Genomic DNA, 18,629 nt, shown 5'->3' on the forward strand with positions numbered 1-18,629 from the left:
AAAAAAACACATGTTCAAATCACCCGCTTTTACTCCACTAGAAAGGATGGAGGTCATATATACCAGGAGGACATATATGCCACGATGGGGAACATACTGTATATATCAGGATGAGGAGTATATATATATATATATATATATATATATATATAAACATTTATTTAAAATCATTAAAAAAAAACTTTTATACACAAATCATTTTTTCATTATTCAACAAATGATCTGATAGATGGGAACTCACAGAATCGCTGGGGTTCAGTGCTTAGCCCCATTATTAATCTTTACTTGTAAACAAATTATTATTACAATTGATTTACATTTTTGTTAGGTGCAAAAAGAGAGACCCCAAAGTGTGGATTACTGAAGTGCAGAGAGGAATCGCCGAAGCTGCTGTCCAGCAAGTTCCAGGAAAGATACTTCGTTATCAGGGATCGCAAGCTGCTGCTGCTTAAGGAGAAAAAGGTGAGTGTCTGCGAAGAGCGAGAGACGGGTATGTATTGGGGATCTGCGTAATGCGTCATTCAGGGGCCATTTTCACTAATAGAACTTACCCAAGTATAGTCTGGGTGTTTTGTGGACTGAGCGTCCAAGAAAAGAAAAAATGGAGTCATGTCTGCTTTTGATCAAGGATCTAAATTCCTTCAATGGGTCCTTAAATGACGAGCAGCATGCGGGCACCATGTGTGTGCTGACTGAGCGCTGTCTTTTATTTTGCTCTTTAACGAATAACAGAACCTTTGATTTTTTTTACATCTGTTAAAAAATGACGTCACATTGATGGTAAAAACGGACATGAGAAAAAGAATGAAAATCGGATGTAGCACACAGCTGTGAAACAACCATTTTTCTTGCATGCAAAACAAACAAAGGTCTATATGAGGCCTTTAAATTGGTTTTCCTGGCTAAAATTACAAGTCTGCAGACTGGCGAATCCTCACATTTCAAGCACTGTGCACTGTGAGGATTCTCATGTGACCACATGAATGCGATATGCACAATCCCACTAGACTTGCATTGAGTGGGCCCATCTAGTTGGACTGTGTCTGGGACAATGCATATGACATACTTGTGGAAATATGACTGCCATTCAGGCGCTGACAGCAGAGGATCTTTACAGCGCACAATGCGAGGATTCACAAGTCTGCAGCCAAATAGAGTGACTGCAGACTTGTAGTTTAAGACAGAATAACCCTTTACTAGCAAAATATAAAGTCCATGCTCCAGCAGGTACAGGCTGCCATAAAACGGCCAGTTTAAAAGTTAATGGTAAGAATGTATTCAGGAATCGATTATTCATTATTCACACTTTATTCTGATATTATAATCTTTGGTCTTATCTTATAGAGTTCCAAGCCGGAGAGAGAATGGTCACTTGAAAATGCCAAAATTTACATGGGGATTCGAAAAAAATTGAAACCTCCAACTCAGTAAGGAGTTTCCCCTATTAAATGAAAGCCTTGCGCAAATATTTAGTGACTTTCTGAGCTTTTACTGATTTGTTTTTTTTTTTTGCTGTGTCCTAACTGAAATTCCATCATTTGTCCACCAGATGGGGCTATACAATCTACATGGATAAACAGCAGTTGTAAGTATTATTTCTTTATTTCACTCACTTATTTGACGCCGATTATTCCACATCATCACTGTCCCCAATGGGGCTCACAATCTAAATTCCCTATCAGTATGTCTTTGGAGGGTGACCGGTGTTCCCGGAGGAAACACACACAAACAGGTGAAGAGCATACAAACTCCTTGGGCTATGTTCTCACGATGAGCCTTTGGTGCGTTTTTGGCGCTACGTGTTTTTTGCTGCCTCAAAAACGCAGGGTCTTACAGTTCCTGCAATGTGGATGGGATTTATAGAAGTCTCCTGCCCACTGGGCTTCTTTTTAACGCTACACAAACTGACCTGCGGTGCGTTTTTCATATCTGCAGCATGTCAGCTTCTCTTGCGGGTTCGCTGAGTTTTTTGTGTACATTTTTCCCATAGATGTATATTAGATAAGGAAAATCCAAAGCAAAAAAAAAAAAAAAGATGCGTTTTTAAAATGTTTTGGCAGTGGCAACGCATAAAAAAACCGCATGTTATTTTACCTAAGTATGTCAGTAAAGTTTTGTCAAAGCAAAAAAACAAGCATCAAAAACAAAGCATCTTTATTTAAAGCATGACACACCAAAAAAAGACAAAAAATACAAGATCAAAAAACGTGATAAAAATACATGTAAAAAAACGCACACAAAAAACACAATGAAAAAATGCAATAAACTTAAATAATAAGTGCAGAAATTCTGCAACACCAAAAACTCATTGTGGGAACGTAGCTTTATAGAAGTTGTCCTTGGTGAGATTTGAACCCAGGACCCGCGTACAGTAAGGCTGCAGTTCTAGTCACTATGATATAAAATGCTTGAGAATAAACCAAGAACGGCGCAAAATAATGTTCTCATTTAAATATATATATGCTCATATACAGTGGCATGTAAAAGTTTGGGCACCCCTGGTAAAAATTACTGTTATTGTGAACAGTTAACCAAGTTGAAGATGATATGATCTCTAAAAGGCTTAAAGTTAAAGATGACACATTTCCTTTGTATTTTCGGACAAAAATATATATATATATATAGTTATTTTTTACATTTTTAAAAATTATTAAAAGAAAAATGGGCCGATGCAAAAGTTTGGGCAAACTTGGAGCTTTTTGTGATCAGATAATTTTGACCAAGGTTTCAGACCTTAATTAACCTGTTAGTCTTATGGCTTGTTCACTATCATTGTTCGGAAAAGCCAAGTTATATACATTTCCAAGCTTTATAGAAACCCAGCCTCCTCTAACCTTGTGCCAAAAACCAGCAGCCATGGGTTCTTATAAGCAGCTGCCTAGCACTTTGAAAATGGTGGAGGTCCACAAAGCAGGACAAGGCTATAAGAAAATAGAAAAGCGTTGTCAAGTTGCCCTTTCCTGAGTTTGAAATGTAATTAATAAATGGCAGTTAACAGTAACAGTGGAGGTCAATATAAGGTTTGGAAGACCAAGGAAATTTCAGTGAGAGCTGCTGGTAAGATTGCTAGAGAGGCAAATCAGAACCCCCACTTGATTGCAAAAGGCCTTCAGAAAGATTTAGCAGACTCTGGAGTTGTGGTACATGGTTCTACTGTTCAGAGAAACCTTCACAAATATGGCCTTCATGGAAGAGTCATCAGAAGAAAACCTCTCCTGTGTCATCACCATAAAATTCAGCATCAGAAGTATGAAAAATAACATCTAAACAAAGCTGTTGCATTTTGGAAACAAGTCCTGTGGACTGATGAGGTTAAAATAGAACTCTTTGGCCACAATGATCAAAGGTATGTATGGAGAAAAAAAGGGCACTGAATTTAGGGAAAAGAACATCTAGCTAAACAATAAGCATGGGAGTGGATCAATCATGCTTTGGAGTTGTGTTGCAGCCAATGGCACGGGGAACATTTCATGGGTAGAGGGAAGAATGGATTCAAGGGAATTTCAAACACATTCTTAATGCAAACATAATTGAAAGACTCTCGTCTGGCTACAAAAAGCGTTTACATGCTGTGTTACTTGCAAAAGAGGGTGCTGCTAGGTACTAACCATGCAGGATGTCCACACTTTTGCACCTGCCCATTTTCCTTTTTGTAATTTATAAAATGTAAAAGATGGATATATATATATACGGTATATATATATATTTTATTTTTTTTTGCCTAAAATAAAAAAGAAACGTGTCATCTTTAACTTTAGCCCTTTTAGAGATTATTTAATCTTCAACTAGCTTAGCTGTTCACAATAACTTTAATTATGACCAGGGGTGCCCAAACTTTTGCATGCCTCTGTAGTTCACTGAAGGACAAATACTTTGATACCTTTCCGTTTGCTGTTTGTTCTATTATTCCAGGAAAATCCACTATGTTATCAATATGAAAATGAGGCGTTATGTGCTTCATTCCTCCCAGAGCACCTTACAAAAGTCTGCCATTTACATTCTTAGTCTGCCTCCTTCTTTTTATTGATAAGCATCGGACATTATATCTCACGCCTCCTCACATCGCCACGGTCTGTACATCTGCATTGTAAGGACCCGGGCTCCGGCGTGCTATTTCACGTGCGTCGCCCATTGATGCTGTACACCTGCTGGTGTGTGAGGAAATGAAATCAGCCCAAAGGTTTTCTGCCCCACGCCTAACGTCAACTGTCAATTCCCTTTAAGCCTTATTTCTGGATAAAATGTATTATTTCCCTTTTGGGGCTAATTTTTGGGCGTTGCATCCTAACTCCCCTTTCATACATTGCGCATCAGAGGAGGACTTCAGTGCAGATTCCTCCTCAAATCCTCCAACCTTACATATATTTGTCCATGCGGCAGAAAATAAAGTCTCAGAGTAAAGTGAGCAAGATACTTTTCCTTAATTTTGAAAGAAAAAGTAGATTTTGTCAAATCCATGTTCAATATTCCATGGACCACCCTGTGATGAGTGGCTCACCGTGTGTCTGTTTGCATTTTGCAGGTGCTTATGTTGTACCACACAAGCAGAGATGTGGGACTGGATCACAAGTATTCTCAAAGCACAGGTAAAGATCCTGAAGGCTCAGCATCAATAAGGCTTTCCACATTGGCTACTACAGGATTCTTACATTTCTGTCATATATGGAAGGTTGGACCTGGGGTGTCTGGGGCCCTTCAGGGAAATGGACTCTGCGGGCCCACCCTATATGCAAATATCTGTCAGTCGTTATCCCCGTTATAGTGGAGCATCGGCTGTAAAACACAGGAGGCTCCTGCACATCTACTGTGTGCCCCCATAACTGGGATGTATAATTATGGTACTTTGCATTAAAGGGGTTCTTTGGTTAAAACAAGTTATCACTAGTGTTGAGCATTCCGATACCGCAAGTATCGGGTATCGGCCGATATTTGCGGTATCGGAATTCCGATACCGAGATCCGATATTTTTGTGATATTGGGTATCGGTATCGAATCAATAGGGATGTGGAAAATAAAGAATTAAAATAAAAAATATTGATATGCTCACCTCTCCGGCGGCCCCTGGACTTCATGCTGCTATCCGGGAGGCTTCTTTGTTTAAAAAGCGCGCCTTTCGGACCTGTGAATGACGTCCCGGCTTCTGATTGGTCGCGTGCCGCCCATGTGACCGGCACGCGACCAATCAGAGGCCGCGACGTCATTCGCAGGTCCTCAATTCCTAGAATTAGCAGTTTTGTGAATGAGAATGACGTCGCGGCTTCTGATTGGCCGCGTGCCGGTCACATGGGCGGCACGCAACCAATCAGAAGCCGGGACGTCATTCACAGGTCCGAAAGGCGCGCTTTTTAAACAAAGAAGCCTCCCGGATAGCAGCGTGAAGTCCAGGGGCCGCCGGAGAGGTGAGCATATCAATATTTTTTATTTTAATTCTTTATTTTACACATCCCTATGGATCCCAGGGCCTGAAGGAGAGTTTCCTCTCCTTCAGACCCTGGGAACCATGAGAATACCTTCCGATACTTGATGTCCCATTGACTTGTATTGGTATCGGATATCGGTATCGGCGATATCCGATATTTTTCGGGTATCGGCCGATACTATCCGATACCGATACTTTCAAGTATCGGACGGTATCGCTCAACACTAGTTATCACCGATCCATGGGCTCCACAGGATAGATGATTGCTTTGATCCGACCAGAATGAGGACGTTTTATCCCTGACAGGACACTTATCCCTATTTTAAAATGGAGCTGCAGGTGGGATGTCTAACCGCAGCGCCATTCATTCTTTTTTGGGGCTTCCAGAAAAAACAAGTGCAGCTACAGAGTTGCACATGCCACTCCAGTCTAATGGGGATAAAAAGTTTGACATTCTGCCGATTGGGTCCAAGTAGTCAGACCCCACCAATCAGTAAGTTATCACTTATCCTGTGGAGAGGTGATTACTTTTTTCACAGGAAACCCCCTGTGAGTGCATCTCTGTCGCTGTGTACAAAGCATTTAATTTCCAATGGAAATAAAGAATCTTCTCCTAATTAATATCAGAGAGAACAAATGACCGCCATACACAACACAATCCACTATACCAAGACCAATACTACCGCATACAGGGAAGAAATACCACAACATGACCAGACCACACAGTGACCGAATAATACCACATACATAGGACAAATATGCCACACCATGATCAGACCATATAGTGACCGAATAATATGACATACTACCAACATATAGGGACGAAATAATACCTCATACAAGGAGAAATACTGCCACGCTGTGACCAGACCACAAATTACCACAACATAGTGACCGAATACTACAATACTGATCATGAATACAAACCCCAATACTAACACTGTTATTACCACCAGTGATATTATATACAAGAGCTCAGTATATAGTGTCAGTGTACAGGTAATACAGTGATCACCGGTGACATTATACACAGGAGCTCTGTATATCATGTCAGTGTTCGAGTAATACAGTGATCACCGATCACATTATACACAGGAGCTCTGTATATAGTTTCGGTGTACAGGTAATACAGTGATCACCAGTGACCTTATACACAGGAGCTCTGTATATAGTGTCAGTGTACAGGTAATACAGTGATCACCAGTGACATACACAGGAGCTGTGTATATAATATGAGTGTACAGTACAGGTAATAGAGTGATCACCAGTGACATTATACACAGGAGCTCTGTATATAGTGTCAGTGTACAGGTAATACAGTGATCACCAGTGACATACACAGGAGCTGTGTATATAATATGAGTGTACAGTACAGGTAATAGAGTGATCACCAGTGACATTATACACAGGAGCTCTGTACACAGTATATAGTGTATAGTGTACGTGTAAATGTAATACACTGTCTTTCATCTTCACTTTTCGTCTTCAACCAGCACAGACTGCCATCACTTCTTCCAGCCAGGACTTGTCTCTGCAAAAAATAACAGTAATAAATAACTGATCACTTCCAGAGCACATTCCCCACTTTTTTTCTGACTTCTACACTATGTCAGATGAAGAAAAAAAGCGACGTAGTGCTGCCCTGCAAAGTAACAGGACCCCCATTTTTCTCCCTCCATGGAAAACAGTTTCCTAAAAAGTAAATTATATTACAGTAGTAATAATGTCCCTGATTGGACCCTAAACAAATTATGTTCCCCACTTGTCACCATAAACTAATACAGCATGTTTCTGATTCTGGCCCTCAAACAGTAATTTAGTCCCTTATCCTGGCCCCCTTTATTTAATAATCTCACCTAGCCTGCCCCCCTTTATTTTATTATATGCACCAGCCTGGTCCCCTATGTCCCTTGTCCAGCCTGGCCCCCAGACATCCATCCTGCCCCCCCCCAGCTATACATACTGGCCCTCATATGTCCCTTTTCCTGCACCCAAATATCTTTCCTGGACCCCCATATATCTTTCCTGGTCTCTTGTCCTGCTCCCCCATATATGCAACTTGCCCCCCATATATATCCATCCTGGCCTCTCCCTATATAAATCCACCCTGCCCCCCCCCCTATATATCCATCCTGGCCCCCAGATATCCATCCTGCCCCCCCCCAGATATACATACCAGCCCCTCCCCATTTAAATCCATCCTGCTCCCCCCCATATATTCATCTTGCCCCACCATTTATCCATCCTGGTTCCCCATATATCCATCCTGGTCCCCATATATATATATATACTAGATTGTGGCCCGATTCTAACGCATCGGGTATTCTAGAATATGCATGTCCCCGTACTATATGGACAATGATGATTCCAGAATTCGCGGCAGACTGTGCCCGTCGCTGATTGGTCGAGGCAACCTTTATGACATCATCGTCACCATGGCAACCATTATGACATCTACGGACAGACAGACAGACAGACAGACAGATGGAAAAACCCATAGACAAATATATATATACTAACACAAGTGGACTTGCTAAACCAGTAGTCCAAAGAAGCGAACCATAATATAAACAAAACAAGTTTTTATTAGAAATCATAAAATATACACAACAAAAAGTAAAGAAACAGGAATGTCCAATGGGGGGGGGGGCTCTAAAACAGCATCAATGGCTATATATCCAAGATAGTAAATATACAGCTCCAATGTGTCAGATAAATACCGTATATACTCGAGTATAAGCCGACCCGAGTGTAAGCCGACCCCCCATAATTTTGCAACAAAAAACTGGGAAAACGTATTGACTCGAGTATAAGCCTAGGGTGGGAAATGCAGCAGCTACTGGTAAATGTCAAAAAAAAAAATAGATACCAATAAAAGTAAAATTAATTGAGACATCAGTAGGTTAAGTGTTTTTGAATATCCATATTGAATCAGGAGCCCCATGTAATGCTCCATACAGTTCATGATGGGCCCCATAAGATGCTCCATACAAAATATGCTCCATATAATGCTCCATGCAGTTCATTATGGCCCCATAAGATGCTCCATATTAAAATATTTCCTATATAATGCTCCATACAGTTCTTTATGGCCCCATAAGATGCTCCATATACAAATATGCCCCATATAATGCTCCATGCAATTCTTTATGGCCCCATATAATGCTCCATGCAGTTCTTTATGGCCCCATAGATGCCCCATATAATTCTCCATGCAGTTCCTTATGGCCCCATAGATGCCCCATATAATGCTCCATGCAGTTCGTTATGGCCCCATAGATGCCCCATATAATGCTCCATGCAGTTCTTTATGGCCCCATAGATGCCCCATATAATGCTCCATGCAGTTCATTATGGCCCCATAGATGCCCCATATAGCATTGTGGCACATGTAATGCTGCTGCTGCACTAAAAAAAAATTGACATACTCCCCTCTCGTCGCTGCCCGCTGCTCCTCAGCGTCCCCTCTCTCTGCAGTAACTGTTCAGGCAGAGGGCGGCGCGCACACTAATACGTCATCGCGCCCTCTGACCTGAACAGTCAGTGCCGAGGACGCGAAAGACGGAGCATCGGTGGAACGAGGAAAAGTGAATATGACATACTCACCTGCTCCCGGCGCTCCTGACGCGGTCCCTGCATGTCCCACGGTCTCCTGGCGCGGCAGCTTCTTCCTGTAGTGAGCAGTCACATGGTACCGCTCATTACAGTAATGAATATGCGGCTCCACCACTATGGAAGTGGAGTCCATATTCATTACTTTAATGACCGGTACCAGTGACCGCTGAACAGGGGAAGAAACAGGGGAAGAAGCTGTCGCGCCCGAAGACCGTGGGACATGCAGGGACTGCGTCAGGAGCACGGGGAGCAGGTGAGAATTTGACAGTCGTTGCTCCCCCTCACCCGCCGACCATGACTCGAGTATAAGGCGAGAGGGGCACTTTCAGCCCATTTTTTGGGGCTGAAAATCTCGGCTTATACTTGAGTATATACGGTAATTCCCAATTTCCAGTGGATGTTAATCCATTCTAAAAAAGGCAGTATACTGAAAAATATATACCAAATAGTAACATAGTAACATAACTTCTGCAAAATATCCTGGAACTGATAAAACATTAGTACTGACCGTTGTACACAAATGTAATACACTCCAAGTATATATAAATTTACACTGTGCATATGAGGGATTCAAAGATATATATATATATATATATATATATATATATATATACTGCTAAAAAAAATAAAGGGAACACTTACAGTATATTCTGTTGTTTAACTCAAAGTAAATCAAACTTCTGTGAAATCAATCTGTCCACTTAGGAAGCGACACTGATTGACAATCAATTTCACATGCTGTTGTGCAAATGGAATAGACAACAGATGGAAATTATTGGCAAGTATCAAGACACACTCAATAAAGGAGTGGTTCTGCAGGTGGGGACCACAGACCACATCTCAGTACCAATGCTTTCTGGCTGATGTTTTGGTCACTTTTGAATGTTGGTTGTGCTTTCACACTCGTGGCAGCATGAGACGGACTCTACAACCCACACAAGTGGCTCAGGTAGTGCAGATCATCCAGGATGGGACATCAATGCGAGCTGTGGAAGGTTTGCTGTGTCTTGTCAGCGTAGTGTCCAGAGGCTGGAGGCGCTACCAGGAGACAGGTCAGTACACCAGGAGACGTGGAGGGGGCTGTAGGAGGGCAACAACCCAGCAGCAGGACCTCTACCTCAGCCATTGTGCAAGGAGGAACAGGAAGAGCACTGCCAGAGCCCTGCAAAATGACCTCCAGCAGGCCACAAATGTGCATGTGTCTGCACAAGCGGTTAGAACTGACTCCATGAGGATGGTCTGAGTGCCCGACGTCCACAGATGGGTGTTGTGCTTACAGCCCAACACCGTGGAGGATGCTTGGCATTTGCCACAGAACACCAGGATTGGCAAATTCGCCACTGGCGCCCTGTGCTCTTCACTGATGAAAGCAGGTTCACTCTGCGCACATGTGACAGACGTGACAGAGTCTGGAGATGCCGTGGAGAGTGATCTGCTGCTTGCAACATCCTTCAGCATGACCGGTTTGGCAGTGGGTCAGTAATGGTGTGGGGTGGCATTTCTTTGGAGGGCCACATAGCCCTCCATGTGCTCGCCAGATGTAGCGCAATGTGGTTGGTAGCGCTTCCTGGAAACCACGAGGAATGAAAAAAGAGGCCAGTAGGCTCCTCCTACTAGTGACGTCACTTTCAGTATGGAGCGCCCCTGGTCCCACATTGCGCTCCACCATCTGGCACACACAGTGCCGCAGCCCCGGGTAATTGCAAAAGCAAATCTCCAGCAGTGCACCGCACGTAATGCTCCATCACTTGGTACAGACAGTGCAGTGGCCCCGGCTATCTGCAATTAGCACGCCGCAGCACCTTCCATACGTAGGTAAGCTGACAGCTCCAGTTTTCTCTTTGGTAACAGGATTGCAGGTTTATGATGTGGGCAGTTTGTTGAGTTGTTGTATTTCTACTATTTAACTATTGCTACTACTGTTCCATTTATTGGAGTAGTACTGTTATTTTGCTTGGAGCACTTTATCCTTGGATTACTCCGTAGGTTTTTTATTATTTTTTCTCCTCAAGCGCGGTTTCTATTCCATTTGGTTCTATATATTACATATACGGGTGGGCACTACCCGGTTTGATTCCAGCAGCTGAGGAGCATCGCTTTCTAGGATGCCTCTGTTGGATATTAATTTTGATTTACATTGATAATTTTTATGTTTTATTGTTCTCAACGCTTTCCACTATGTAGCGAATAAAGATTTACAGCTGGAATATTTTATTCAGTGATATCTAGGATGTGGTATTTTAGTGAGCAGTGTATATATGTTAATACTGTTGCTGCTATATGAAACATAATGAAATAATACATACTGATCCAAACAATTACGTTATTTTCTCAGCGACTGTACCAGTAACAGGTACAGTGCTAGTATACAGTAGTTGTTATAGGTGCCAAGTCCCCTAAAATATTGTTTAACCCAATCTAAATACATTTAGGGGTTGACAGACACTTTTTAAATAAAATAATGCTCCCAGGTGTGCCCCCTTTCAAGTAATAATGACACCGGAGTTCCCTCTCCAGTAATATTAGATCCATTAGTGCCCACTTCATTAATAACACCCCCATAGTGCCCCATCAGTAATAATACTAGTAGAATGTCCCCTCCAAATAATAATGCCCCCAGAGTGCCCAAACAGTAATAATGCTCCCACAGCGCCCCCATCAGAAGTAATGCTGATTGAGTGCCGACATCAATATTAATGTCCAGATAGACCCCCCTGTCAGTAATAATGCCTGCACAGCGCCACAGTCAGTGTCTTCAGAGTGCCCCATCAAGTAATATTGATCCATCAGTGCCCTGTTATAACAACACCTTAAGAGTATCCCGTCACTAATAATGCACCCCAGAGGGCTGCAGCCCCCACAAGAAATACAGTTTACACTCACCTAATCTACTACACCAATGTGCAGAACCAATGAGAACGCTTGTGCTTTTGCAAGGAAGGGCGGGACAGCACAGGAGGCGCAGTACGTTGGGACGCTGACGTCTTGAAGGCTGTAGGTCAGATGTCTATATCCACAGCTTGCCCAAGTCTTTACATAACTCTTGAGATGGCCACTGCTAACCACTTGGTCCAGTGGAGCGTCAGTCAAGCTTTCTCCTAGTAGGTCGATATGCCAGAAATGCCCAAAGATGGGACTACCCCTTTATCTGTTGGAGAATCTAAATAGTTTTTACATTGCTTTTATGTCCTGAAAATATATGTCCTGCTTTGATTTTTCAGCATGATGATCTCCGCCCTGTGATTTTAAGACGACACTCTTCCTCAGATGTAACTAAACAAAAATTTGGCACCATGCCGCTAGTACCAATCCGTGGAGATGACACCAACACCACCATGGTCTCTGCAAATCAGCAACTGGTGAGTGTTATCGTATTCATATGGAAAGTGCAGATGGTGCTTGATCCTTTTTTAACCTCATCACCATTCGAGGCGTGAACACAGGGGCGGACATATCATTGGTGCAATCTGTGCGGCCTCACAGGGGCCCAAGAGATAAGGGGGCCCATTTCTACTTCCAAAGCAGATGGAATTGTGCATTATGATGATCTAATGGGCTTCAAAGGGTGTATACATGGTTCTTGCACAAGGGCCCTCTCCTGACTGTGTCCACCAGTGTGTGAACAGGTAGGTACAATTGCCGCTGAACTGCAGAGCTTCTTCTCAGCCTTTTCCTCTTCTCCTTATTACATTGATTTATGTCCACAAAGTTCAGCTCATCTTTGTTGTGGCCCGAGGTCATAAATTAGAGAGAAGCTCAGAAAACATGGCTTAAAAGGTAACACATTCTGCAGTTAGCAATAGCTATGCAACACAGATGCTTTAGAAGGCAAACAGTGCAAAATTGTCAACAAAACTCAAAAGCAACAATGATTTCCAGCCAAAAATACATCAAAGTCAAGAAAAATGCTCCTGTATATGACCTGTATATGACTGTGGAGGGTTTCCACAAAAATATCACCTATTCAATAGTTAGTTGATAAAAGTTATAATCATTGTTAGCCTGACTGCTGGGACCCCCTTTGATCCTAAAAATGTTTGGTTGGTGGGGGAATGTAAGAATTTCACTGTAAGCGACTAAGCTCCATTTGCAAAAAATGTTTACCACGTGGAATATGATTTTACACTTCCCGATATTGAAGTTGCAAGAAAAAGAAAATGAAAAGAGTTGTGCAATTATGGAAATTACAGAATTGATAGACATGTCAATGATATGCAAAGGGTGAAAAAATGGAAGGAAAATTGCCAGTTAAAGAGCATGGACGAGTCAGCATATTGATTACTGTATATCAAAAGGAAATTGCTATTTGCAAAATCACAATGCTGTCGTAAAATAATGTACATATATCGGCATAAATGAAAAATTACATAACGCATTGTTAAGTCTGCCCCGTTATACACATACCCCATTTCTTAATATGGTGTATTGTCCACCCTATAACATCAGTGACAGCTTGAAGTCTTTTGTGGTAGTTGTGGATGAGGTTCTTTATTTTTTCAGATGGTAAAGCTGCCCACTCTTCTTGGAAAAAGCCTCCAGTTCCTGTAAATTCCTGGGCTGTCTAGCATGCACTGCGCGCTTGAGATGTTCCCAGAGTGGCTCACTGATATTGAGGTCAGGAGCCTGAGATGGCAACTCCGCAAGAATTATGTCGGGGTTTGTAAACTTTTGAGCACACCTCTATCACCCCCTAGAGATTCATCCTAATGTAGTTCCACATCTACTGGTTGAGCATGTGTAGTTGGTGCAATCTCACTCTGCTGTGAAACTGCAAAGGCCACTGTTGATGCATATGGCAGAGGATTATCTACTGCTATATGCATCAACGAAGTGACATTTGCAGTTTCACATCACTGATCTATCAGCAGCAGACATCAAACATAGCTCAACCCTGCTTGTGTCACCTTTGCAGTGCTCTGATATGCAGGAAGAGCAGACCTGAGTGCAGGATACTTGACCTGCGCAGAAAATCACCTAACAGATTTAAGTGCATAGGCTGCTATGTTTATGTAGATGGCAGAAGATAAAAAAAACCTCCTGGCAGAGTTGTATACAAGGAAATAACGTGGCAGTTATATCTCCAGGAACTTGTGGAACTGAAGCCTTATTTATGTTTCTGGTTTGTGTTTGCCCTCTACCGATTACCCTCTGTGGGGCTGCTGATTTTTAAGTTCCTGTATCCCAGTTCCACACTGCCAGTTAAGTTTAGCTTATCTGGTCTACATCCCTGCTCTTTGCACTTGTGTTGCTGTTTGGATTCATCTGTTTTCGGACATTGGCTCGTATTTTTACCAACCACTTGAATTCTGATCCTGTCAGCAACTTGACCACATGTGACAGCCCTTCTTGCCGCCAACTTGCTCCACTGGCCAGGGATCCTTGTGTAAGTCCAGATCCCTGGACAGGAGTTAAGAATATTTGTGCCCCTCTGTTCCAAAGTTAAACCCCCCCACCCTCCGTTAATAATAAAGATGCACATTTTTCTTACATTTAACTGGCGTATACCACAGAATTTCTCTGTGGGCACTTCCTTTTTTCCTCTATAATGATGGCCAATCAAAACAAGGCCATATACAGAGGGGGAAAAGCAAGCACCCGCGGAACAAGTTACAGCTGCAGCCTCACTCAACATATTCTCACGACATAAGATTTGTCTCATGCGAACATATTGAAAACTCCGCAGTTGCCAAGTCACTTCTTGCTGTTGAAGTGACAGAGCACAGGAAAGCAGCAGCGCAGGAGAGCTGGAACACCGGAACCGACTGTTAAGGGCCATACATAGCTGTCCCCTATGTAAATATACCCTATGACCACTCATGATACATAGACACTTGTCTATGTGGTATTCCTTCTTGTGGAGACTAGTGATGAGCCAACGTGGTCCGATAAGGTGTTATCCGAGCATGCTCGTGTGCTAACCGAGTCACTTTGGCATGCTCTAATATGTTCGAGTCCCCACAGCTGCAGGTCTTGCGGCTGTTCGGCACCCACAACACATGCAGGGATTGCCTAACAAGCAGGAAATCCATGCATGTGTTGTGACTGTCGAACAGCCATGAGACATGCAGCCGCGAGGATTTGAACATATTATTTGAGCATGCCAAAGACACTCGAATAGCACTCAAGCATGCTTGGATAACACCTTATCCGAACACATTGGCTCATCACTAGTGGAGACCACTAAAGTGATTTATATAATAGGCAATGTTATGTATGAAAAGTAGCTGTCTTCCAAAAAGGAAAGAACTAGGTTCTCTTTATACCCTTTGGAAGTTGTGACCTAAAAGTTCATATCCAATGTTTCAAGCGAGCCGTGTCACTTGAGTTAGGATGTTTAACCAAAAGAGAGTTTTGCCCAATAGGAAAAGATATGCATCTGCAGGGTTAGCCAGTGCATCGGAAGAGAGGCACTGAAGCTGGATGGATCCGGCAACCCAGACAACTTCAGAGCAATTTCTAAACTGCAGTGGTGGCTGGTAACATCATAGCCAACAAGCAATAAACCATTGAATAAAAAATCCCCCCATTCTTGAGAATGTTTGTTGGTCATACTTTTTTAAAGATCATGTTACATAAGAGTAAAGTAGACTATACCTGTTCTTGGTGGTGGCCAAAGAGGTGAAAATGTTTTTGTTTCTGGGCAACTATCCAATGTGGTGAGTACGGCATATGATAGAGGGGCGGAAACTCAGATCTGTGATTTTATAGATTTATATGGTTAAAAGTCCTATGAGTTCTGTCAGTGTTAATCAGTAATCTGACTATCATAGGAAACCAATCAGACATAGTATCTGTTATCTTGACAATGACACAATAGGAACTACCACACAACTCATATCCTCTCTATATAACACAGCTCAGCTTCTATTCCTCCATAATACAGTATGCTGCTCTCACATAGGTCAGATAATAATAATAATAATAATAATAATCTTTGTTTATAAATGGGGAAAATCGCATCGCACTCAGATGCCATCTGGGCACGATCCAATTTTTTTCCACCGACTCACTTGCATGGCCGAGTGTGATCCGATTTACGGATGCAAATTGTACATGCTGCAATTTTCTTTTTTCCTCTGACAGATAAAATCGGACATATGCACGGCCCCATAGAATAACATTGGTCCGAGTGTGATCCTGTGTTTTGTCGGATGACACTCGTAACGAAAATACGGTCAACTGTATGAGCCCTTAGATGTCAAAGTAAGCTTGTAGAAGCCAAGCATGGATTTAGTAAGGATTACAGACTCTGTACTTGCACGCCATTAGTTAGTGTTGTAATATCCTGAGGACCGTTTCCCTTTACACTTTCTTTGCACTGGTGGTTCTTCCTGTCAAATGGCTAAAATTATATTTGAAATTCCTGTTTTTCTTTCACAACCTATTTCTGTTCTTCAGCGTCGCCTCCACACACGAAGGACACTGTCAATGTTCTTTGTAAGTATATACATGCCAACATACCCACCTGCATGTGCCCCTAACGTGCTATGGACATTGCATGTCAGGTTACTAAGCTGAAAATGTAGCATGAAGGCTGACCATGTCGTAACCACTGATCCTGTCAAAGAGCAATATGAACCAGGAAATATCAGATACCATTAAAAATGAGATTGCATGAGATTAGAAAAAATGTGGATTATTTTCCAAAAACAATAGTTTTTGTGCAGGTCTGTAGCACCGCACCGATCAAGTGATTACCATTGATCTGTAGTGCCAGGCACAGCCATTGGGCAAAAGTGGGGCTGTTACTGGTGGACTTTTTTTTCTAATCTCAAACTTGCGCATATTATTATAATTAATTTCTGTTTCTCATCAGTTTAATATATCTGTTTGCCATCAGATCTTGAAAATAGTGAAGAATCAATATAAAAAGTTGTGTTCTTTACACCCAACCACAACTGGTTCCTTCAAGACCATTTTTTCCGGAGACTTTGATTAATCATTTAACCATTGCCATTACTGCATTCCGAAACTTTAATTTTGAGGGTTTTTTTGCACATATGTTGTAGTACCATGGCCTAAGGTATTAAAACTATAGCATTTGGTTACTAACCTGAACGCACGGCACGTTGCATGTGTTGGCTCTGCTCACACTCATACTTGTGCTTGTATTCCACCGTATGCATAAATAACCATTAACTAACTTCTTACATTGCGGTGGACACCAAATTATATATTACAATTAAAAATATTTGTGTTTTTCTAGCCAATGAAGATGCATCAAGATTCCCTGGAGGAGCTACAGGAAAGACAAGATGAGGATCACGAGCCCTTGTACGAGGAAGTTGGACATTTCCAGAGCATCCAGCGTCCCGATTCAGATTGTGTTTTTTCAATGGAACAACTCCAATTGCCCCCTCCGTTGGACCGCACAAAGAAGCCAGTACTGAACCAGGAGCCAAAGTTAACCCCAATGAAACCCCAATCCCCAGAGAAGCATGAACAGGACAGTTACTCCAAGACTCAATCTCTAGACAGAAACTTTTGTGTGGATAATCTTAAAACGGTATCAAGTGATGTTGCCAAATCCCCCATGCCCAACAGAGGCTCTGGTGCTCCCATTATGAAAACTGCTTCCCTTGAAAGGCAGGTGGAGCCAAACCGAACTCAGGTTGGTTCTATGAGAAGCCAAGTAGTTAAGAGCGCACTGGACCTGAGCACATTGCCATTGTTTTTTGAACCATCAGCCCCTTCAGATCCAACCAAGATTCCTCCCTGGAAGAAGGCGTCCCCTATATCCTCTAATATGCAAGACAAGCTACTCCAGGAACTTAGCACCATGCTCAATAAGAAAAATGATGCTGGATCGGGGCCAAGTCAGCAAGTAACGTGATGAATCAAATAAATATTCAATATAAGGAGTATTTTCATGTTATGTAGACCATCAATGCACTGCCATGGTGCCTTCAGACTCAATCAATATGGTTGTACAAACTGATTAGGTTGAGTTTTGCCTGTCCTTATCTGTAGTCTAGGTATATTCTTTGTATAAACTTCTGGTCAAGTCTTTTGATTCTGCACAAAACTATTCATGTAAAGAGCCCGAAAACTATTTAAGTCTTGGAACTATTAAGTTATAAGTTTCTTGAAGAGAAAGCTGCCGTCTTGGCATCATGGCGTTATCCGATGTCTCACAGCCTCTTGTAAAATAAACATTAGAGCAGAAGGTTTGTATGTACAAAATGTCTGAACTGCGTGTTTTTAAATTAAATAATGGTGAAAAATGAAACCCATGCTAGTGAGTGTTACTTTTCACAGTTTTCACGAAAAGATGGAAACTTTTGAAATGCAGATAATTCCATGTTTCTTGAAACAACACCTACAAATTCTGTAGCGATGAGCACCCAAATAAGGCTCTCGATCTAATTTATCTCTCAGAAACTCACACTTATCATATATTGTTGGACGGGGAGGAAGCTAATGCAAAAGCAGAGATGGCATAAACCTTATGTAGATTCTGACCTTGATGCTAACCACTGAGCCACCGTACTACCCAATGGGTAGATCCAACTGGAGTTGAAAGGTAAGTACAGTTAGCAAGGTTTTCCCACAAAGACATTCAGCACTTAAATGATTTGTCTGATCTAAGGGGTCT

General features: G+C 42.1%; 1 protein-coding gene across 3 annotated transcripts in view; it reads left to right on the top strand.

The window, feature by feature from the left end:
- Window positions 1-18,263, top strand: part of ARAP3 (ArfGAP with RhoGAP domain, ankyrin repeat and PH domain 3) — a 217,584-nt gene extending 199,321 nt beyond the window's left edge. For 2 of the 3 annotated variants that reach the window (XM_069763631.1, XM_069763632.1), the window contains exons 28-34: window positions 329-462; window positions 1,345-1,427; window positions 1,550-1,585; window positions 4,523-4,586; window positions 12,256-12,393; window positions 16,433-16,471; window positions 17,241-18,263. In XM_069763631.1, the coding sequence (XP_069619732.1) occupies window positions 329-462; window positions 1,345-1,427; window positions 1,550-1,585; window positions 4,523-4,586; window positions 12,256-12,393; window positions 16,433-16,471; window positions 17,241-17,867 (1,121 nt within the window). In that variant the 3' untranslated portion in view covers window positions 17,868-18,263. The remainder of the gene's footprint in view (window positions 1-328; window positions 463-1,344; window positions 1,428-1,549; window positions 1,586-4,522; window positions 4,587-12,255; window positions 12,394-16,432; window positions 16,472-17,240) is intronic. The other variant, XM_069763633.1, reaches the window with a different exon arrangement.
- Window positions 18,264-18,629: the final 366 nt, after the last annotated feature.

This window comes from Ranitomeya imitator, chromosome 4, assembly GCF_032444005.1.
Source record: "Ranitomeya imitator isolate aRanImi1 chromosome 4, aRanImi1.pri, whole genome shotgun sequence".
In the NCBI taxonomy this organism is placed as follows: Eukaryota; Metazoa; Chordata; class Amphibia; order Anura; family Dendrobatidae; genus Ranitomeya; species Ranitomeya imitator.